The following is a 23,848-nucleotide window of genomic DNA, read 5'->3' as shown; positions in this document are numbered from 1 at the left end:
TTTTCAGAGTTGTCACCCTCTTCCCCCAGTTATCTGCTATATGCCCCCCCTCTCCTGCCACCTGTTGTCTTTGAGGTCACATGTTGTCCTCATGCCTTTGTTCAGCTCTTGTAAGCTTCGAAGCCAATTTTAGAGCGTGGAGACCCTCAAAAGTTGCTTCCCCTACAAATAATGCTGTTCTAATGGCCTGTCTTCCTCATTAAGCCTGAAGTCATTTCTTGCATTTATTTAAATATGGAAAATAATTTCTGCATGCAGACTAAATTTTCACCAGACTGGGCTTTCCGTTTTTGTTGATAGACCCCAACATGTAGACTGGAGGGAATGGGTGTGGGGAAGAAGGACAGAAGGAAGACAAGGTGTCCGTACACTGGGCAATTTCAAAGCAAATGTCTCTTTTTCTATACCTGTACTTTGCTGCGGTTATTTTATTTTCTCGTTTTCCTTGTATTGTTGCATTTAGTGTTACTTGTCCAGAGGCCTCAGGGGAGGACAGGTTCAATGTTGAAATAAATAGCCTGCACCTGAGGAAGCTTCTCATAGTTCACCTGGCTTCAGATTAGGTCATATGAAAGCTTCATTTCCTAAAGATGGAAGATGGCTCCCTTTCTTGATAAGGCGTCAAGGTTAGAGCCACAATAGTATTAAAATATAGCTGTCGTGTACTGCTGCAGTTATTCAGGCAATGAAATTGTTTCTTTTAGCCATGTAAATAGGGCAAAAGGCTAGGCTGAAGCAGCATTCGGCTGGTTATTTGATAGGCAAGCGGTATGGGGGAAATGTGTTGGTGGGGAGATTGGGAGGGGGGAAACAGGGCCATAGATTGATCTGAAGGAGAACTGGGGAAGACATTTAATCAGAATGCCCAGTAAGCAAAAGATGGCTCTCGCCAGCTGAAAATTGCCTGAAATCATGCTTGTTCGAGCAGTATGTGTCCGCATGAGAAACAGGAGGAAGAAGCATCTTTTTCTCTGTTCTGCAGAAGGGGGCAGCCTGTGAGCGCATGTGATGCAAACTCTCAGGAATATTCACCCTTCAGCAGATTCATAGTAAAAAATGTATGGGCAAGGTGGAATAAAAGTACCTGGGGTGAGTCTGCTAGGAAGTTTGGGTTGCCTGGTTTCCAGTTGGTCAGAGACTAAGATCTGTGGGGTGAGGATTGGTGATGTCATAGGGCGGGAGACATCCGATCACATTGACTGGCAGACCTAATGGTAGTATGGTCACAGTGCTTATGGAGCATCACCTGGTGGTAGATGTTTGTCTGCACATAGAATCATAGAGTTGGAAGGGGCTATACAGGCCATCTAGTCCAAGCCCCTGCTCAGTGCAGGATCACTCTAAAGCATCCACTGCTTGAAGATTGCCAGTGAGGGGGAGCTCACCACCTCCTTAGGCAGCTGATTTCACTGCTCACCTACTTTGATTGTGACATTTCCCCACCCCCATACACTCACACCAATATCTAGCCAGCACTGTTCCCCACCTAGTTTAAAGCCAATACTGCAGGCCCTAGCCTTTGCTGCCAATAGGAACTGCTGCCTGCTTTCTCAACTTCCTCTTCTCCAGGCTGAACCTTCTCAAGCCCCTCAGCCTTTCCTCACAGGGCTTGGTTATCTTTGTTGCTCTTCTCTGCACCCTCTCAATTTTGCCTGTGTGCTTTTTGAATAGCACACAGTAGTCCAGGTGTGGTATGACCAACACAGTACACAGAGGGACTATGACACCTTGCGATTTTGATGGGATGCCTCTGTGGATAGAAACCATCACTAGACTTTTGAAATGATGGGCGATTTAGCATGCTTAAAAATCAGTGATGTGGTAAAACATAAGACAGAGGTTTATAACATTATGCATGGAAAGCATATGGTGGTTGGCGGAAGCTTAGGACCTGAATGCCCATGCTAGGAGGCAGCATCAAAGAAGGGTTTTGGGTCCTATGATCAGTTTGTCTGGTCATCTGGGGCAACTTGTTTGGCTACTGGGCTTGATCTATCAGGGCTCTTGTTATGTTTATAGAACCCAGTTGAACTCTTAGAGGCTAGGACGGTGAGGGGTGCTGCTGTTGGGTGTGATGACATCACTTCTGAGGCAAATTTGGGAGAAACAGCAGTGGTTCCAGGAATCACTGAAAACCCTGCAGTTCAACTTTGTTACAAGTTGTCCCAGGAAGTGACATCATCATGCTTGTGACGCTGGTGGGCCTGAACAAGGGTGGAGGCATTGTCAAATTCATCTCAGAACAGCCAAGTCCTAAATAAGCGTGAGAGGGCGAAAGGTTATTTATGAATTTTAAGTTGAAATGGATTTCAGGCTCCAGGTGCCTAAATATCCTTGCAGGTGGCCTACTACTTCATCTTCTGTCTACAACTCTGTACAATATAGTATTACCTGACTAAATAATTGTTTTGCACTTGGCAACCATAGCCCTTTAGCCATGTTAATAATACTTTTTCATCTGGTGAGATAAGAACTCTCTGGTTAAAGGAATTGGGAGCAATGTAGTAATATCAGAAATAATCCGGAATTCCTGAACAAAAAAAGCTCAGGATTCATTGCTGTGATGGAAAGGGGATCACCCAGCTATCTTTTTTTCAGTCAGCCAGTTTTAACTAATGATATGCAATCAATTTTTTAAATGGATTTGGTTTTAAGAGCTTGTTAGCTTAATTAAAATAGGTAAAAGGTATGTTTGCTTTGGGAGCTTTATTTTGTGTTTTTCTGGTGATTTCTCAATATTTAAAATTTGTGAGGAAAAGGTTTTGATTTCTATAGGAGCCCAAAGCTATCAAGTCACAGAGAGTACAATGTTAAAAATACCTAAAAATATTGAAGACTGCTTTTGGGTTTGTAAAGGCTCTAGTATTTCATACCATCAGGTTTTCAGGATCAAGTGATTTGCTTCTAATCCTTCTACAAGCTCTTTAGCAATTCTGCTGTTAAGACATGATGTACAACAAAAAGGCTGTGTTATAGGGTTAGGAACTTTGGGAAAGCCAGGGCGGGTGGTGGGGAGTGATGGCTATTAATCAGTGTTTTAATGCTCCAAACAGGAGAATTAGACTTGTCTGCAAATTACTCCCTCCGACTTAGAAATTCACTGCCTAACTCCTGCTAGATAGATGCAAGTGGTTGCTAGTCCTATTACACTTTTAATTGGAGTTCTCTGTTGTCAGATTGTTTCAGAATCTGTAATTCATCTTGAGTCTCAGCAAGAATGGCAAGCTGGCTGTAAACAAAGTAAATAAAAATAATGCCATTAATAATAACATTATGAACATAGTCAGAGTATTCTTTGGCGTTCAGAGCAGGGATACCTACCTACCTTCTATCATCATCGTGTCTGTTTGTCATCTATCATCTGTCAATCTCTATCTTGTATCTGTGTTTGTTTACGAGAGGTTGTAGGACGTAAGGACCCCCTTAAACTCTCTGGTAGGTATAAATTCTTTAAATGAAGTATTCAAAACCAAGAACTATTTTCTACTCTTTTTCCCCCCATTTGGATTTAGCATCTTGGTAAGAATGGTAGAGCTGCCCTGCTTTATCCAGCCTGTTTAGTCTTGTGGTCTCTTTCCAACTAATAGCCAGCTTCTGGGGCCTTGTATGCTGGGTAAGAAGCCAGTGGGCATTCCCTGTTGGTTGTCTGCAATTGTTGGTATTCAGAGGTATACTTCCTCTAAACATGGAGGTTCCATTTTAACTTCCACAGCTGTGGCCATTAATAAACCCATCTTCCAATATGGATTTGTTGAATCTTTAAAAAACATTTCAATCCATGGTCACCACCATATCATCCCCTCTCCCCTGAACCGTACCACCAATAACATTGTTGGGTATCCCTCCTTGTTTGGTCGTTAGTATTAATGAGAGAGAAAATATTTCCACATTTGTACTCCATGATTTTATTAATCTCTGCAGTCACCTCCTTCCTTGGTTGTTTGTGTTCTAAATATACAAAAGTCTATGCAGAGAGTTGGTCTTTCCCTATACAAGAACACCCAGTGAAACTGGATCATCCAGTGGCAGTAAATTATGGAATTCACTGCCAGTGAACATAGTAATAGCTATGGGCTTAGATGGCATTAAAAAGGGATAAGCCATAATTAATTAATTGCATTTATATACTGCCCTCCCCTAAGGCTCAGGGCAGTTCACATGAAACAAAGGAACAAAAACAATACAGAGAAAATTGGTAACCATAAATAACAAAAGAACAATCATTAACTGTGAATGGTAAATTCATAATTGCAACATGTAGATGGACCCATGATTGGTGGGTTTAGGACGTTAATTTCATGGGAGGAAGTCTCGGGGGGGGGGCAGTGAAAGATGTTGGTTCTGGTCAACCTCAACCAAATGCCTGGCAGAGGAGCTCCCTTTTGCAGGCCCTATGAAATTGTTCTAGTTACATCAGGGCTCTGATCTCTTCTGGGAACTCATTCCACCATGTGGGGGCCAGAACAGAGAAAGCTCTGGACCTGGTTGAGGTCAAGTGAGCTTCCTTGGAGCCAGGGATCACCAGCCAGTTGGAGGTGGCAAAGCATAGAGATCTTTGAGGGGTGTAGGTATAAAGGCAGTCCCTCAGATACACTGGACCCCGAACCTTAAATCTGATCCATAATTTGAGGAGGAGCGGGAGGAGGAGGAGGAGATATCAGTCTGTGGCTCCTAGTTATGGTGACTGAAGGGAATCACCACTATCCAAAGCAGCAAACCTCTGAATCTCCATGTTAGGCAAAGACATCAGAAGAAGATCATGTAGGATCTCCCTTGCATCTGGGTGGACACTGTGTAAAAACGGATGCTGATCTACTGGTCTAACCCAGGCTGTTGATCTACTGGTCTAACACAGCTGCAACCGAGGCATCTTTTTGGAGGGCCACACATGACTCACTTGCCACGCAAATACTGGTCTAATCCAGCAGTGCTGCTCTTCCTTATACATTTTTATAGATGATAGTTTCTGTGCAGAATGGAGAATCCTTGCCCTGTGGATTCAGCAATCGCCAGTTTTTCATTCTTCCCGTTTGTGGCTTTATAATTAAAATAGTCAAAATTGTTGTTTAAAAAATAACTAGAGTAATACGTTTCCTTGGGAGACACCACTTGTCTCTGTTTTGGAATGACTAACAAATGCATCTTTCTTTTTTATGCCTGTTAATTTAATGCATTAGTCAAGGGATCAGATTTTATTGGCTAGCCAATAAACAAACCTTTTATGAATCTATCTCTGTCTTTTGCCTGGCTTCATTTTCCTACAATTTTGTGTGTGTGTGTGTGGGGGGGGGGGGCTTAGGTTGGTTGGTTAAACAGCATGCGGGGGGGGGGGGAGACAGGGAGGGAGAGCATCCAAAGGCTAAATAGAAATTTGCAAATAGCTGGAGCAAAGGTCTTGTATTATTACACTGCACAGCATCCAATATATAATAAATAATACAGATGCCTTAATCTTGGTAGCAGTAGAAGGAGGAAAAATGATCACTTTGACAATCAGGCGAGCGTAAGCAATAATATTAGTTCAGGGGAGGTTTGAGGTAGAATGTTTATGTATTTAGATTTATACCCTGCTGTATCCCTGGAGCTCAGAGATGTGATTTACAGAGCATTGTAAAACATGAAAATATACTGTTCCTTGGCGCAGAGGCGCACTGTCATTGAAAATGTGGAGTTACGAGAGGAGGAGAGGGAGAAACATGAAACTAACTGGTCTTATTCCCTCGGCTGTCACCCAAGGTGCTGTTCATATTTGTTCTTTCTCTTTTTCTGCCCATCGCATCTACCCAATTTGTGGATATGCCAGTCATCCCATTTGGTTGTGGCAATTGCCCTGTTTGTGCCACTCATCAAAGATTTCAGCTTGGTTACTTGGATGCAAGTCTAAATGTTGTCATATGTTGAGCAGTAGTGTGTAGAGTTGGTGCTGTCTTGTTCAATGTGCAAGTGGGAAACATGGCTCATCCCATGCTCCTTTGCACAATCAGCCCTTCTTGTGTCTTCTGTACCTATTATAAAAGCCCTAGTGACCATTTGGGACTAAGCCAATGAGTGCTCCTGCCTTGGGCCAAACAATGTAAGGGCCAACGAATCAGGCTGCGTCTCCCGCCCAACATTTCATTTCAGTCTGGCTTCCGGTCTGGACATGGGGTAGAGACAGCGCTAATCACCCTCATGGATGACCTCCGATGCCAGCTAGACCAAGGCGCTGCTCATACTATTAGACCTGTCAACAGTGTTTGACACAGTAGATCACAAGCTCCTAGCTCACTGCCTAGCTGATGCCGGGATATGGGGAACAGCCCTTAAAAGGCTGATTTCCTTCCTCCGGCGTCGCGGACAGAGGGTAGCAATAGGTGAGTATCTAACCGGCACCAGCTCACATGGGGAATCCCACAAGGAGCAGTTATCTCTCCTATCTTTCTGCGCCCTCTGGCTCAGCTGGTGAGGAGGTTTGGGCTGGGATCCAATATGTGGATGACACCCAGCTCTTCCTCCTGATGGATGACCACCCTGACTCTCCCCAGAACCCTTAGCCAGATGTCTGGAAACAGTAACAAAATGATTCAAGCATATTCGTCTAAAGATCAACCCTGCAAAGACGTAGGTCCTGTGGTTGGGTAGGAAGGGACCATGGGAGGAAGCATGTCTGCCCACCCAGGACGGTGTGCAGCTCTCAGAAAAGCACTCTTCCAGGAACCTGGGTGTGATCCTGGATGCTTCCCTTACAATGGAAGCCCAGGTGACAAAGGTAGTGCGGCTGGCATTTTACCACCTCCACCAAGCCAAGCTACTAGCGCCCTACCTGGACCCAGAGCGCCTAGCCACAGTGACTCATGCGATGGTCACCTCTAGACTGGACTTCTGAACTCGCTCTACGCAGGCTTACCCTTATCCTTGATCTGGCAACTATAACCGGTGCATAATACTGTGGCCAGGTTTTTCACTAAAACATCATGGAGATCCCACATCCAGCCGGCACTCCAACAACTTGGCTGGCTCCCAGTTGAATTCTGAATTAAGCCAGATTTAGTAATCACCTTTAAGGCCATACGCGGTTTGGGCCCAGTGTATTTGAGAGGCCGCCTCCCTGCCTATACCCCCAAAAGAGTCTTACGCTCTGCCACCTCCAGCTGATCCCAGTTCTCTCAGCCCCACTTCGTTCACAGGGTGTCTGTTATGGGGAGAGGCAGGGAAGGCGAGTTCAGACCCCTTAGTCTATGCTTGGAAGTGAAGAGTTTTTGGTCCAATGTGCATCACCTTACATTGACCAACATTGAACTTCATTTGCCACATGGTTGCCCAGTTGTGGGGATCCTTCCCATCAGTCTTGTGCTGCTGGTGAGATAGGCTTTTGTTTTTGTTTTTATATGCCCCCTGCTGTGGCTTGGAACACTGGCAGGCTCAGGTCAGAGCATTCCCCATGCCAACCGTGGGTTTGGCAGGCCTAATTGAACACGGGCATCATGGGTCCTCATCGAACACTGATTGGAGTGAGGATGTCCACCAATGGCACCCAATGCTGCTATGCAGCATGCCCCTACTGGATTGGCCAGGTTAGTGTGAGTTACCAGAATCTTCTGCACTGGCTTTTTCCTGCTACGTTCAAGGCTCGTTTCTTGCTTCCGCTCAGACCTTGGCTCTGGAGTTGCAGGATTTGTGCTCTGTTCTTGTCCGTAGCCAATTCATGTTGCAGTTAGGCGTCGGCTCCTTGAAAAAGTGCAGTGAAGCACTCGGTCTGTGCATGTTGCCTGGAAACATAATGCGGCATTAGCTAACGGGGGCAAACGAGGCAGGATTTGTAAATGAGATCCTGGCTTTCCAAGTATGACGTTCAGAATCAGTCAGTTTTGACCTATATCTTTCCTTAATAGTTCATTAAGTAAAGAGCAGTGCGTGTTAGAAAGTCTCTTTTAAAAATTACAGGGTTTTTTTGTTACTTGGTGTGAAGCACCAGTCATTAATTTCCAAAGAAGAGGGCTCAAAACAGGAGTGGCAACATTTTTTTAAAAAATGACTCTGGCCATATAATTAAATTGAGGTTTTTTTTTTTTTAAGTGTCAAGGCAGAAAATGAAGCATGAATTTTGGGCTGGTCCCATCTGGGATCTTAAAATGAAGAAGTGCTGGGTTTTTATACCCTGTTTTTCACTACCCAAAAGAGTCCCAAAGTAGCTTAAAAACATGTTTTTTCCCTCTCCCTACAACAGAAACCTTGTGAGATAAGTGGGGCCAGGAGAGCTCTAAGAGAACTGTTCTGCAAGGATGGCACTAAGAGAACTGTGACTAACCCAAAGTCACCAAGATGGCTGCATGTGGAGGTTTGTCCTTGGAAGCTAGCCTCTCATCCCATCTGCTTTGGGCCATAATCACTGGGCAGGCTTAAAGGCTGGAGCTATGAAAAGATGTTTTAACAGATGGGTCTGTTGGCAAGGATCATCATTCTGGGCTCCTTTTACCTTTGAGCTTTTGAGACGAATGGCAACTAAATGTATAGAGGCAGGCCATTTTGAGGAGAACTTCCTGTGGGGTCTTGCAGCAAGTTGTCTTGTGACTTCTTTTGTTCCTGGGTTCCCAGAAGGCCAATTCTTCTTGAACACAGGCGCGGTGGTTGGGTTTATTCAAAGCAAGCCAGCGTGGTATTGAGGCTAGAGTGCTGGACTAATAATCGAGAGACCCAGCCTCAAATCCCACCTCTACCATGGAAACTTGCAGGGTGACGTTGAGCTAGTCATGTACTCTCAGCACAGCCTACCTTACAGGGTTGTTGTGAATCAATTGGAAGAGAAGAGTGCCGTAAGCCAGGGGTAGTCAACCTGTGGTCCTCCAGATGTCCATGGGCTACAATTCCCATGAGCCCCTGCCGGCAAATGCCGGCAGGGGCTCATGGGAATTGTAGCCCATGAATATCTGGGGGACCACAGGTTGACTACCCCTGCCGTAAGCTACTTTGGGCTTCCTTGGGGAAAAACGGGTAGATTGGAAATGTTGTAACTAAAAGTCTCTCCGTCCATAAATACAAATTCAAGTGTGTAGCCATGTTGGTCTGAAGTAGCACAACAAAAATGGGGTCCCATAGCACCTTTAAGACCTACAAAGAATAAATCTTTGTTGGTCATAAAGGTGCTATGGGACTCAATTTTTGTTGCAGTCCATGAATGTCATGGGTTCTTTGTGTTTCAATTCCTTTCTGCTTCCCTAACATACCTTGCAAGGTGGCTGTTAAAATAATAAAACGGTGAACGGGGAAGCCATGCCAGCTGCCTCGGAGGAGGAAGCGAGAGATTAAAAGAGTGTGACAGAGTTGATCTTGAGACCTTCCAATATTGATCTCTGGTAAATCCCTATATGCATTTTAAAACTTCTGCAGAATTATCAGTGCAACCAGAGTGTTTAACCTTTGCATATTTTATTCCTTTAAAAACCCGTCCTCCCATTTTCTGTGAGCAGAGTGGCATGGCACAGCTTGCAGCCCTGAAGCCGTTTTGAAACACAGCACCTACATTTTAAAAAACACCATAGAAATCAACAAAGTTGAGCAGAAGCAACCCGTAAACAAAACCCACTCTCCTTCTGGTGGCATGCAAGGCGGTCCTGAATAGCCAGGTTTTAACCAGCTGTTGAAACATTCACAGAGAGGTTGCATAGTCCCCTTCTAACACAAGCACACTCAAAGGGTGGGAACGCAGGAGTTGTGGGAGTTTTTTCAGTATTTAAAAAAAACAGCAGAGAATGCTAGATGTGGGGCGCATTCAGTGAAATGGTTGGGTTGCAGCGGGCTCCTGGTGACCCCAACCATGGAGTTTTCAAGGCAAGAGAGGAGCAGAGGTGGCTTGCCATTGCTGGCCTCTATATGGCGAGCCAAGGCCTCCTTGACAGTCTCCTGTCCAACTACCCTCTGTTGCTGTGGCTGGAGGGTTGCGAAATGCTGAAGCTTGCTTGCTGTGGCTGCTTGTAGGACAGCAAGGGTTTGGCTGACGGACTCTGATCTTTTCTTTTTCGTTTTGCCTTCATGTCTTCCAAACTATTATTTTGGTTCCTGGGGGTGGGGTGGGGTGCTTTGGAATTTACTGTTTCTCCTAAAGTTTATTTCTTCTTTTTTTCTGAGGGGCTGCATTGTTTGCCTTTTCTTCTCGGGGTTGCGTTTCTTTTAAAAGTTGATTTTTACCGTTCTTTCTTTCAGTGTTGAGTTTTATAGTTCTTTATTTCAGTGTTTTGTTCTGGGGGGGGGGGGCACTGCAATTGTAGTTAGAGTAGTCCACTCTCCCAGTTTGGTGGCTGTTGTACTTGCTGTAATAGCTTTCAAACTTTGGATACTGTTGTTCTGCTCTGGTTTGCTGGCCCTCTTTTACACCTACAGAGCTAGTTTACTGTTTTTTCTTTGAAATAAGTATTCAAAAACATTTAACCTACGGATGCCTCAATTAATGTAAATTTACCAGGAACTGCTTCATTTCCCACCCTCAGTTTATATGAGAGTCAATACGTTTGCCCAGATTTTGTGGTAAAATTAGGTGCCTTGGCTTATATGCGGGTCAGCTTATATGCGAGTATATACGGTACTTAGCTAGCAGACTTGTGAATACCAGTGCTGGGAGGCAGAATTAGGGGAGAGCCTTGACCTTGGTGCCCTCTTTAGCCACTATGTGAGGCAAAAATGCTGGACTAGTTGAATCACTGATTCAGCATGGCTCTTCTAGTGTTCTTTAGACCAGGGGTAGTCAACCTGTGGTCCTCCAGATGTTCATGAACTACAATTCCCATGAGCCCCTGCCAGCAAAAGTAGATCATATATATGTTACGCATGGCATTGGCTGAAAGTTCCCCTTAAGGAGTTTCCGGCTGCCATTTGTATGGAAGCAGCTGCAGTGATGCAGGGTTTCATGCTACTCAAAAAAATACAATATTGCACTCTCTCCCCAGCCAGAGAGAGAGGTAGTCATTATGTCATGTTGCGGTGTTGTGGAAGATGAAGTGTGTGGCAGAAAGACGGGAGAGGGGAGGGAAGCAAGAGGGCAGGGGAAAGGGGGTGGAGTCAAGCAGAGCTGTCGACAGGAGGACAAAATCCGAGGGTCCCAAGTCAGTTGGAGGGCCTTTGAACCCAATGACCTGCACCATCTAGCTCAGGGGTAATCAAACTGTGGCCCTCCAGATGTCCATGGACTACAATTCCCATGAGCCCCTGCTATCTGGCAGGGGCTCATGGGAATTGTAGTCCATGGACATCTGGAGAGCCACAGTTTGACTACCCCTGAGCTAGCTGATTGTCATCTCTGTCCTTGCTTTGAGGTGTAAACATCTGAAGGCAGCTAGGGCAATCTGGCCACTATGGCCAGACTGTTCGTCTCCAAGGGCCATTACGCACGGCTTCAAAGTAGCAGGATGGTTGCCAATTGGAAACGCTACAAATTTGCCATAACCCACGACGTCGTACACAATCTGCAACAGTCCTGCAACCGACCCGCAAAAAGCGCTTCGTTGTAGCGCTTCTAGGGGAATCCAGAAAACTGGATTCACCCTCCGGATAGCGATACACTCCTGCAACCAATCTGCAACAGTAGCGCCACAGACTTGTGCGTTACCATTGTTGCGGTTTCTTCAAAGTCCCTCCTCCCGAGCCTTTCCTCCTGACTTCCGGCGAACTGTCCGCCATCTTTTTTCTCCGAGCGAGCGGGGATCTACGAGGCAACGAGACAGCGACTGGCTTTCAAGCACGATCACTTTCTTAAATTCTGCCCGGACACCACAATAGTTTTCCAAAAGCACAGTGGCACACACCGTCACGTTCCAAACATTTGCCCATAGCTTAAAACCCCGTCTACCGTAGGCCAGTACTAGCGGAGTCAACGTACGGGGATCATTTTTAAAAACTTTCCTCTGAGCGTGCCAACGAACGTTCGCCGCTCGCAGGCTCCTGTTTAGATTACTGGGGTTCAATAGATATGATTCGAGGTGATTTCAAGAGGGGCGGTTTATGTGTAGTGGGTCTTTGTGTGGTTCCGGGTGCGTGGTTGTGCTTGGGTGCGGACAACCCCTTCCATCGGCGGCTAGACCTCCGGCAAGCGGAGTCGCCGTCCGCCGTTCATTTTAAAAAACTGTCCGCTGAGCGTGCCAACGAACGTTCGCCAGTTACATGTCATTGATTTATGCTTTGGTTGGTGAATATTATTGGGGAACTGTCGCGTACCACTGCAATTGCTCTCGGTTTTACACCGGCATGCGTTTTTGTAATGGCGGACATCTCACTAAAATGGCTCCCGCTGCATGTTCAAACTGCTCTTCCCGCGTGTGGACGAATCAGCGCATGCGAGAAGTCAAACAAAAGGCGCTAATCTGGCCTTTAGGAGCAGATCCTGTTCCCGCGCGAGGAGTTTTGAACGTGACATGTGACCTAATGTGGCCAATGCGCGTGTCCCCTACTGCCCTCTACCAATCAGGAGCCGGCTAGTCCCTTTGTCTTTGTGTGCGGGAAGGTATATGATCCGTTGCACCCTGCACCTCGCACCACCATTTTGCTCAGCTACTAGCGAAAGCAACATGGAATCCTCTTCTCAAGCCTCGTCCGTCCCTGCAACCGGCCGTGGCCCAACTTGGAGGGACGCGGAGATCAGGGACCTGATCGGGATTTTCTCGGAGGAGAAAATCCAGGACGCGTTCCAGTCCTCCCACAGGAATAGGGAGGTCTTCGAACAAGTGGCCATTAAGATGCGTGCCCTGGGCCACAACAGGACCGGCCTTGAATGCCGGTCGAAGACCAAAACAATGAGGGCAGAGTACATGCGTGCCGTGAACCATAATAAGGGTTCCGGCAACGAGAAGGTTACCTGCCCCTACTTCGAGGAGCAGCGCCAGCTGTACGGAGACGGGGAAGGAGCCGGCAGGCCGAAGCGCGTCGGGAGGAGCCTTAAGGTGGTTCGGAAGCCGGCTGCCCCGGTCGAGGAACCACCCGCTGAGGAGGATCCCGGCGAGGGAACCTCGTCCAGCTTTCGGCCTCCACCCCCCGTCCAGCAACGACCAGCGGAATTGGTCACGGTGGACCTGATGGCCATCGCTCCTGGGGAGCCGGAGGAGGTTCCTGACCAAACGCCCCTTGCCTCCGGTAAGTAATTTTCTTTTTATTTTGTATTTTATTGTTTTTATATTGAGCAAATGTGTGTTCTGACGTTTGGGGATCGTTTTCTCGTGTGTTCGTTGCTACGCATAATATGATAGGATGTGGATTGCTTTGGGTGGCTTTTTAAAACGGTCGTGTTTAAACAACTACCCAAACAGTTTTGCAGCATGCCTCAGCCATAGGCCTTCTGCAGCGCTCTAGCCACTACTTTGGGACCTTGATGTGTGGTTCAGGTTGTGTGCTTGCTCCTTTTTCACCATTGTATGCCTTGTGTTCGTTGCAACGCATGCTATGCTTGGATGTTTGTGGATTGCTTTGGGTGGCTTTTTAAAACGGTTGTGTTTAAACAACAACCCAAACAGTTTTGTTGCATGCCTCAGCCATAGGCCTTCTGCAGTGCTCTAGCCACTTCTTTGGGAGCTTGCTGTGTGGTTCAGGTTGTATGCTTGCTCCTTTTTCACTATTTTCTGCTCTTGTCCACAGAGACACAGATGCCTGGGACGGTGGTCCTAGAGTCCCCTGCAGCAGTAGCAGAGGACAGTGATTCTGGGGCATCCACAAATGTTGGTAAGTATCAGTTGCAATAAGGGGGGGGGGGTTTAACTGCTTTGTGCTTTTCTGTTTGTGCAGGGCAGCAGCACTGCCAAGAGACAGAAGATAGTCCCTCAACGTTGCCGCTTTAGGGTTTGAAGCTTGCTTTGCCACACTTTGGTCCTTAATCATGTTCTTTGTTCCCTTTTTTCAGATTTCATACCCGGGACACAGGAGGAGGAGGAGCGTGGGGTGGCTGGACCTCCTGCCCTGCGCAGGCGGATACACATACAAGATGGTGAGCGTGCATGAACTGTTCCTTTCGAGCCATGGCTGCAGGACAATGTCTGTGTGCAATAACTGTGTGCTTCCTTTTCATTTTTGTGCTCCCCTGGCATTGTTCTGAGTCTTGGTTTAACATGTAACCAAGACAGGCCACCATGGGCAAACAAACAATAACCGTGTGCTCCCCTGGCATTGTTCTGAGTCTTGGTTTAACAATATGTGACCAAGAAAGGCCACCATGTGCACCAGGGTGGGTTTTGACTGTCTCGTTGTTACTAACAGTTCTTTTTCTCTTTTTTATGCCAACAGAGGTCCTTTCTGAAGACAACGAGCCAGCTGGCTCACCACCCAGGGGCGCTCTCCCGGCTGAGGAGAGGCTGGCCAGGGAACGCGGCAGGCTGCGGCGCGTCTCCGTCCTCACTAGTGTGGGAGAAAGGATCCTGGAGCACTGCCAGGAGGAGTCCAGGCGTGCAGCTGCTGCAGACCAGGCGATGCTCTCTCTCGTGGCCCAGGAGGGCAAAAAATTCCGCGCCATCCTTAGGGATTCGAACAACTCGCTACGCGAAAGCGTGGAGGAAGTTCGAATGATAAGGAGGCTGATGGAGAGGGCGGTCGCGGTTATGGAGGCGGCCCCCCCTCCTCAGATTATAGTGAACGTCCCCCCCACCCAACCCACCCCCCCCCACCACCTCCAGCACCCACCCCACCCCCCCCACCACCTCCAGCACCCACCCCACCCACCCCCTCTCAGAATGCCGCGACACAAACTAGAAGGAGGACTGTTCTCGGGAAGAGAGTCGTGAAACCTGCGGACAAGTTCTCCCCCTCCTAGTTTGGGCCATTTTGTCTGTTTATCTGTGTTTGCTGTTGTCTGTTCAATAAAGTTTATGTTTTTGACTCTGTCTCAGTGTACCCTCTCTAGTGATTGTGCCTATTCTGGCACCGTTGTGTGGGTTGTAGGTTGGAGGGTGTTTTAAAGGTTAAAGGTGTTTTAGGAGTTTGGGGTGAAAGGTGTGCGAGTTCAAGGAGTCACACTGGAGTCTTTTTCAGGAAATTTACAACAAAATTTTATTTTCAGAAACAGTTCAACAGGGGAAAAAAACAAGGGAATTTAACTTGGACCCCCCCCCACCACCACCCCCACCCGCCAAGAAAGCCAACTTTTTTTAACAAATTCAAATATTTAACAGGGATAGAAAAATGGGCAAAGTAACTGGGAAACCCCCCAACACCCCCCACCCCAAAACACAAAAAGAAATAAAAACTTAGGTCCCACCGCTCCCCTCCCCAGCCCCTTCCAGCGCCCTCACTCTCCTGCACAGCCGTCCCACGGTCCCCCTAACTTTGCGCCGGAAGACCTCTTCGTCCTCCTTCTTCTTAACTGTGTGGGGAGGGAGAAAAAGTACACATTAGTGCCACACATATTTTCCTATTTTTGTAGTTTACATGCATACACTTATTGGTGGCCTTAGCCACAGTGTGAGAAGAGTTGGGCAGTGGAGAACATAACCTACGTTCTTCCGCCTCCCTCTGCTGCCTTTGCTGCTCTAACTCCCCTTTGAGCTCTGCCACTTCGGCCTCTAAGGCAGTCACCCTTGCCTCCATGGCACGCAGCCTTGCCTCCATAGTTTCTGCTATAGAAATCAAACAAAGAATTTAATAACACTTCAAATGGGAGCATCACAGCAGGCTCCCATATGGCTCCATGGGGGTACACACACATGGGTCTCCCGCAGAGGCATAAAACTCTCACCTGCAGCCTGTCCTGAGGTGGAAGGCCCCTCTTCCTCCTCCTCACGCTCAGGTGCTTTTCCCATCTTGGATGGTGATTGTGTGGCTGGGCAAAGAAAAAGAGAAATCATAATTAAAAGCACACAAACCAGAGATGAAACACAGCTGGTAGACACACCACAGTTAGAGTCAAAGCGCATAACCAAAGTGGTTCCACACAGTACTGGCGGGCTAAGTCAGAGGGGGTTGACAGCATATAAATACTATTTCGAATTTCATTGGGGACAGTAGGGGAAAGAGGCAGCTAGTCATGCCATGCATGTTTAAGGGAAAAACAACGAGGGCATACTTACCCATATGCCTCCTCATTTCCAGGGGGGGCTTCCCAGCCTTCTCCCATATTTTAACCATCTGGTCGTGAAAGACCGTCCTCCCGCTTGGCTGCGGGACCCCCCCCCCCCCACTGCTCCAGACTGTTGAGGAAGTCCAGCTTCAGTCGCTTAAATTTTGTCCGGACCTGCTCCCAGGTCCGGACATAGCCCCTCTCCCTCAGCTTTGATGCCAACACCAGGTAAGCACCCTTGGTGTGGCAGTGGGTGCTGGCCATAAGGCGGCCAACACTTTTCGATTGGAGCACCAGCTCCAGAAGTGCCTCAGCCTCGGCGCGCTGCCAGAAGGAGCCCTTCCGTGGCTTCGGCATCTTCGGAATGACGGTTAGGGAACGAACGTGCGTTGCTCCGATCGACCACCCCTATTTTAAATGTATCAAAGCTGCCCACCAATAAAATTATTCCTTGGAACATAAGTGGATTGATCCTCCGGTTTGACAGGGGTCGCCAATACTTCCTGGCTACCCGCCTCCCCGAACTTTCCCCGCTCAGCGCTTCCGTGTTGTGTGTGTCAATTTCAGTGGGAGTTAGCGTTTAGGGCTGTCAAAGTGCTTTTGGACCAGAGAATCCCCGTTTTTTTGCTGGCAAAGTACACAAACCGCACAAGACAAGGTTAAACAAAGAACACTAAACTTTATTCAACAACAAGAGAGTGGGAAAAACAATTAAACACGCCTCCTGTTTCTGTAGATGTGGGTGGCTATGGCGTCCCGAACCTTGCACCCCTCTGCATAGATTCTTCTTCTCCTTGCTTCAGGGATGTCTTGTGTGTCCTCAAGGACAACAGGATCAGGTTCATCCACAGGGAAGGGGATGTTATGTCCCTTGTCCTCGCATATGTTGTGCAAAATGACACACGCGATGATCAGCGGATTCACATTGTCTATATGCACGTGTAGTCGGGACATCAGGCAACGGAACCGGGACTTCAAACGTCCAAAGGCACGCTCCACTACATTCCTTGCCCGGGAGTGAGTGAGGTTGTAGTGGCTATGCACGTCTGTCCTTGGCCGCTTGTAGGGAGTCATGAGCCAGCGTCGTATTGGGTAGGCTCCGTCCCCGAGCACCAACGGAGGCACACGCACGCCCTCAATGGTGGCGGTGGGGTTTCCTGGAACAAAGACCCCTTCGTCCATGGCTTTCCTGAGGTTGGATTCCCTGAAAACAAGGGCATCATGCCTCCTGCCACTCCACCCCACCTCGGCATCGATAAACCGGCCGGAGAAGTCCACAGTTCCTTGCAGGAGAACAGAACAAAAGTCCTTCCTGTTACCGAACTCCTTTATGCTTCCCCCGGGGGCACGGATAGGGATGTGGCTTCCATCGACGGCCGCAAAACAATGCGGGAATCCGAGCCTGGCAAACCCGTCCATACTCTGGAATAAGGGAAAGAAAAGAATATAAGCCATGGCATGTCAGCGTGGGGTGTATCGCGTCTTCGTTGCTGACCTGTCAAACAAGAAAAAAAATTTAAAGGGCAAAGGGGATCGAATGATACTCACCGCTCCAAGCCGGTCTCCGAGGCACACGACTTTGCTGAACAATTCCGCCTCCATGGCGAGGCAGAACTCCTTAAGGATATCGCCAACCGTAGTGACTCCGAGTCCGAATTGCTGGGCTACTGTCCGGAAGTACTGAGGGGTTGCCAAGTACCACAATGCGACCGCCACCCTTTTTTCCACTGGCACGGGGCGCCGCATGCCAGTGACTTGCCTCTCCATGCGTCCACGTAGAGCCTCCACGAGTTCAAAAAATGTCCCCCTAGACATTCTAAAGTTGGCAATCCAGTGGTCATCATCCCAGCGAGCCCACACAAAATTTTCCCACCAGTCAGAGGATCTTTCGTCCGCCCAGAACCGGGGGGGGAACCGGACCTCTGCCAGAGCTTGCCAGTGCCTCTTTGCCGCCATGGTTGCCCGTTGAGAACGTCTTGTGCTGCTGGTCATCGCTCTGGCAATACGTTCTCGGTATTCCTCTGAAGCAGCCCTCCTATGCTGCACACTGGTGCGGATACGCTGGACCAAGGCAATCACCCGAGCCAACAATTGAAAAATAATCCTCTCCATTGCAACGTTAACCTGTGCTGCGGGCAGTAGGCTACGCAAACAAAGAGAGGCCGACCGCGTGTCTGCCCAGGTGCATATAAGCAGGTAACCTGTGGGCGTGTACTGTGGGCGGGGATTAACCTTTAAAACATATCAATGCATCAACCTCTGGTTCATAGAAAACAATAGAAAACACGTTCCAAGGGCGCCAATGATTTGACGATAACGCGTTGCTACGGGTTTTCCTGGGTTTTTTTAAAAAAAAGGGGACCCCGACAAGTCCGGCTTTAGGGTCGAGGTCAAAGGTGTGGCCGCAGTTTGATTGACGGGCACGGGAGACCAGAAGCGCTAAAAAGGGACCTCCTTTGTAGCGAAAAGACGGAGAACCGGAAGCCTGTGGGTTACGAAAGTGACGAGAAGTGAAAGTGCTAAATTCCGCAAAAACCGCAGCTGTGCGTTACGGGCACAGCTAGTTACATTTCGCTAGTTGAAGTAGCGCTTTCGCTAACAGCAACCAAATAGCAACTTTGAGCTCTGTGCGAAATGGCCCCAAGTTTCACACATCTGTTGATCAAACAGTTCCATCCCGGGAACAGGTTTTCCAGTGAAGTATTGTGGAGGGGTGGGGGGCTGAGTCTACATAGGTCCCAATCTTCCCTTTGTCCCCCATTTTCGACAATCCCTGGTTCTGTGAGTGCCTATAGGTGATGCTTGTTCCTGTAAATTGCCTTCAATAAAGACTTTAGCTATGCTCCTACTGCCTGGGACTCTGTTGTGTTGGTTCTGGGGGTGAGCTTCTGGACTGCATCTTGTGGACTGCATGACAGGCTAGACTTGCCTTTCTCCAAGACTGAAGCAGACTTGCCTAACAGATCATGCTAAGTCTATCAACCAAGTGCGCACTGGAGCAAGACAAGACAGTGGGCTGATGGCTTCCATAGTATTTGCCAGCCTGCAGCCTGCTAACAAAGGTCATTCTCTATAGTAGCCTACCCTTTCTCTCCCAAAGTGGCAATCAGGGTGCAGCACCGAGATAAAACAGCCTTTCCCTCTCTTAAATCCTCTTCCTCTTTTCCCACACTTTTCTCATTCATTTCTTTCTCCCTACACCTATTTTTCTGTGTCGTCCAACCCCCTTTATTTTAAATACTTGGTCTCAAGTTCTTCTCATCCCTATGCTGCTTGTCAACAACAGAATATCCTTAATGGTAGAACAATAGCAAACCTTTGTTAATGTTATGAGCAGAAGGAGGGAAATTCTATTTACCCATGATCTAATGAAGTACTATAAATATGCTTCTTGCCATTTCCACTCTTGACTTGCATAGTAATGGGACATTAATCTGTTTTAGTGGTTATGTATGTGGAACAGAAGCTAGAATTCTCAGTTAAGATACTGGCTAATCATTATTATTGTGTTGGTGGAAGATCTAATAATAGCCCTTTGTAAAGGCTACTTTGCTGTATGACAAATGATGTAATCTTTCAAAATATCCCTACAAATTAATCATAACAAATATTGCACCCAGTGTTTCTCCCCAAGGGAGACCCAAAGCTCTACTGTTTTTCTGCCCTCCATTTTAACCTCACAACAACCCTGTGAGGTAGATCTGGCTGACAGTGTGTCACTCCACCAAAATTCCAAGGAATTCCTTGGTATTCGAGACACATGACAGGTTGCTTACAAGATCTCTTATTACAAGATGTCTGTTGTGAAGATAACCTGATTCAGGATGTTCCAATTCCCTTCGTATTTGGACAATGTAACTTCCACCATTGTTTTGGGATTGATGGCCAACTTTCATACATGTAGCTTTGTTTGCTGAGTTATGCCTGCCACAAACAGACCTTTAGTTTCCACAGAGAATAGCGCAAGGTGGTGGTGGTTTGTCTTACCTTGGCCAGGATTTCCCTGGTACTTTCCACATGGGCCCTGGATCTCCCACAACCATCCTGAAGCTGGTGGCCAACTAGGAATCTCCTAGATTTATTCTCTGATGGGTTATGCAGTTCACTGTGGTGCAGTGATTAAAGTGTTGGACTAAGAATTGGGAAGCCCAGGCTCAAATTCCCACTCTGACATGGAAGCTTGCTGGGTGGCCCTGGGTCAGTCACACACTCTCAGCCTCACCAACACTACAAGGTTGTTGTGAGGATACAGCAGAGGAAACAGGAACCGTGGAAGCCACTTTGGGTTCCCATTGGGTATAAGATAGGTAGATAGATGATTGACAGGCAGGACAATTCTTCTATTACTATAGATTTATGGTAACAGCAAACCAAGTGGTTTGGATCAAGACCATATGAATGCTTGTTTTGGATCAAGGTCATGTGGAGGGGCCCAAGTGGAAACTTTGGCCAGGGGTCCACGGTGGTTCTTGGCAGTCCTGGGGTCTAGTGGAGAATGAGGAGGGGTTTGGATTTCCTAACTTCCAGGCAGGCCTGGGGATCTCCTGGAAGTATAACTGATCTCCAGAATACAGAGATCCGCTCCCGTGGAATCCATTGCAATCCAATTCCTGCTGAGTTCCCTTTCCTCCCTAAACTCTCCCCTCCAAAGGCTCTGCACCCAAATCTCCAGGGAATTTTGAAGCTGTAATCAGCAGCTTTAAGTGGGCTTGAGTTGAGGAGGTAATGAACTGCAATGCTAGTTTTTGAGGGTGAGCAGTACTGGCAATGGGGTGTTTTTGGATTGTACCTGAATGTGATGTCTCTTTCCCGGCAGTTCTACCGAGTCACACATGTGGAAACCCGGGAAGGCTCCAGAATGGAATCCAGCAGGGGACAATGTTCAGCGTGGGCGACAAAGTGCGTTACAGCTGCAACCCAGGCTTCTTTCTGGAGGGCCACGCGCTACTCACTTGCCATGCAAGTTCGGAAAACACCGCCTCCTGGGACTTCCCTCTGCCTTCCTGTCGAGGTAGATATGCGATTCCTTTCTCTTATTCTGCATCCATCTCCACGATTCAGTTCGGAATGAAACAGGATCTATTCCAGAGGTTTTCTCCAGCTCGGAGAGGGGATCCGAAATGATGCCATTAAAATAGAGTCCCCACATTTTTTTGCTTTTATTTTTACTATTAAGACACAACCATCTTAAGGCAACCCCATTATTATTTATTATTTATTATTTATCATTTATCATTTATCACTTATCACCTATCACCTATCATTTATTATTTATTATTTATTATTTATTATTTATTATTTATTTGATTTGTATGACCGCCGCTCTCGGATAACTGTCTCATGACAGTTTACAATATTTCAGTTACAAACAAATAGATTATAACCATTAAAATTCCCCATTAAACCCCCCCTAAACAATAACTCACTCACAATGATGGCAAAATAATAAATAACAACTATTCCCACGCCGGCCCACTGGGTGGGCAAAAAAGACAAGCAGATAGATAATTGGACATGGGATGGAACAATCTGGGGAACCGGGCCAGTCTAGTACTGGTGGAAGAGATGTTCAAAGGTGGCTTACCATTGCCTTCTTCTGTGTAGCGATCCTGAATTCCTTTGATGGTCTCCCATCCAAGTACTAAGCAGGCCAGGCAGTGGTAAACCCCCTCTACCTGTTTCTTCCCTTGAAAGCTAAATACTAGCCAGGGCCAACCCTGCTTAGTTTCTAAGATCTGATGAGATTGGACCATTCTAGGCTATCCAGGGCCCATTCCGGACACATAGGATAATGCACTTTCAATGTGCTTTGGCAGCTGGATTTTCCTGTACAGAACAGGAAAATCTACTGCTAAAGTGCATTGAAAGTGCATTATCTATTGTGTGCAGAATAGGCCCAGGTCAGGGTGGCGTTCCCTGATAGCGTCGCCTTAACTTATTTGGGGAGGTGATCTCTTGTTTGGTTTTGTACCAAAAGCTTTTAAAAATATGTCCAGGCAGTCTGGATTCTGCCCCGATGAAAGGTGAATTGTGTGTACTGCAGAGGTATTGTATTTACTCAAAAGGGAAACCATAAATCAGGAGGAACAAAGTCCCTCCTAAAAAATGTTAAACTCACAAAGCTTTTTATCACTGAACATAAATGTATCTTGAATGTAAATTTAAGATGCAGCCCGTACTTCTTTAAATGGCATGCCTGGGCAATAAACCTTAGTCTTGCCTTTGACTACAATATATTGAGGTAATGTGTGTATATGATTATGCGCATTTACTGTTTTCATAACTGATTCTGATTCTTGTAGGTGCGGGGAGGGGAAGAGGGGTGAGGCAGAAGCCCTGCTCTCAACCATGATAAATCTCATTCAGCTGCCTCACTGGTATTGGCTTTCAGTAAAAGTTGCTCATGCATTTTCAGGCAGACCCTTGTAGCACTAAGGGCTAGGGTTGGGTGCTTCAGTGTTCGAAGCGGCCATTCGCGCCCAAATCAGCCAGCGCTGCAGCACATGGGGGGGGGGGGGAGGCGCCAGTGTGCCAGCTGATGCACACATGCCAGCACAGCCGGAACAGAGCTCTGTGCCAGCATGTGTGTGCCCACCAGAGTGCTAGCACCCGCGCCTCCCTTCCCCTCCCCACGCCACGATGCTAGCTGCTTTGGGTGTGAACAGCCACTTCGGATGCTGAAGCGCCCAACCCTAGCTAGAACCTTGAGTTTCTTAACATATATGTCACATTACCCAGGCTGTTTTCTGTTTTGAATGGGGGGAATGATTCTCAATTCCCTTTTGCTACATATCCCCCATGGGATGAGCTAGTGAGGAGGCCTACGTGTTTCTCCATACTATCTGAAGGAGTGTTGAGTGTTCTCTTCTGTGCATCACCTCACCCAGCAAGTAACCCTGGTACCCTTCAGTCGAGTTTCTTGCATTGATTCTTTTATTTACTCTGTGTGTGTCTAATCAATTAGAAAACCCAAACTAGATCATAAATCTTGGATTTAAGTTGAACAAATATGATATGCCCAGAGATGTAGATTCTCTAGTGTTTTCCTCAGCGAGCTGCACAGCCATGATGAATGTGACTGACTTTTCTTTTTAATCTTGGGCTCATCTGCGGTTGCTCACTTGTGTTCTCAAAGCCCTAAATATGAGATATGGGGTGGATGCAGCTGGGTTGATACTGGGGAGGGACTGTTCCACCTCCTTTCATGTTTCTGCCCTCAAGTTAGTGTCATTCATTGTTGACTACTTAGTGGAACTTCACGCTGATTTAGTGATCACTATGAAACCTTGTTTTGCAGTTTGGCTGTGGGAAATAATCATTTTGTCTTAGTGTTCTGTACTGGATCATTTCCCAACCTCCCCCCACAATAATAAGGGGAGGGGTGTGGAAACACCATCCAAGTAGAGACCAATCTTAGACTGAACTGAGCTGAAAATACTTGCTGTTTTTGGATAACCTACTTGGTGACAGTGAAAAACACCACCTCTTCTGAGTATTTTTTTTTAAAGCATGGCTTGTAAAAATGTTTTTCTATTTGATTAAACTGGAGGGGGGAGTCCATGAGAAACTGCAGAGAGGAGATATCTTGTAGTCAGCATGGTATAATGGTGAAGAAGAAGAAGTTAGTTCATATATGTTGCTTTTCTCTACCCGAAGTAGTCTCAAAACGGCTTACAGTCGCCTTCCCTTTCTTCTCCCCACAACAGACACCCTGTGAGGTGGGTGAGGCTGAGAGAGCCCTGATATTACTGAAGAAGAAGAAGAGTTGGTTCTTATTACTGCTCGGTCAGAACAGCTTTATCAGTGCCATGGTGAGCCCAAGGCCACCCAGCTGGCTGCATGTGGGGG

General features: G+C 47.1%; 2 protein-coding genes and 1 long non-coding RNA gene across 4 annotated transcripts in view; 2 read left to right on the top strand and 1 right to left on the bottom strand.

The window, feature by feature from the left end:
* Positions 1 to 23,848, top strand: part of CSMD2 (CUB and Sushi multiple domains 2) — a 644,506-nt gene that overhangs the window by 165,984 nt on the left and 454,674 nt on the right. For both annotated transcript variants that reach the window (XM_077337490.1, XM_077337489.1), the window contains one exon: positions 20,817 to 21,011. In XM_077337490.1, coding sequence (XP_077193605.1) covers positions 20,817 to 21,011 — 195 coding nt within the window. The remainder of the gene's footprint in view (positions 1 to 20,816; positions 21,012 to 23,848) is intronic.
* LOC143837537 (uncharacterized) lies at positions 11,639 to 14,828 on the top strand. Its single transcript, XM_077337488.1, has 4 exons — positions 11,639 to 13,095; positions 13,594 to 13,677; positions 13,856 to 13,939; positions 14,236 to 14,828. Exons 1-4 carry the CDS (start codon positions 12,474 to 12,476, stop codon positions 14,727 to 14,729), a joined length of 1,284 nt encoding a protein of 427 aa, XP_077193603.1. The 5' UTR covers positions 11,639 to 12,473; the 3' UTR covers positions 14,730 to 14,828.
* Positions 15,197 to 15,975, bottom strand: LOC143839033 (uncharacterized). The gene is made up of 3 exons (XR_013231537.1): positions 15,680 to 15,975; positions 15,441 to 15,560; positions 15,197 to 15,307 (listed from the first exon to the last, which is right to left on the bottom strand). It is a non-coding gene; the product is annotated as an uncharacterized LOC143839033 (long non-coding RNA).

The sequence above is a fragment of the Paroedura picta genome, chromosome 5 (assembly GCF_049243985.1).
Source record: "Paroedura picta isolate Pp20150507F chromosome 5, Ppicta_v3.0, whole genome shotgun sequence".
NCBI classification, from domain to species: domain Eukaryota; kingdom Metazoa; phylum Chordata; class Lepidosauria; order Squamata; family Gekkonidae; genus Paroedura; species Paroedura picta.
Note: the sequence above shows the minus strand (reverse complement) of the source record. Positions and strands in the feature narration are given on the sequence as shown.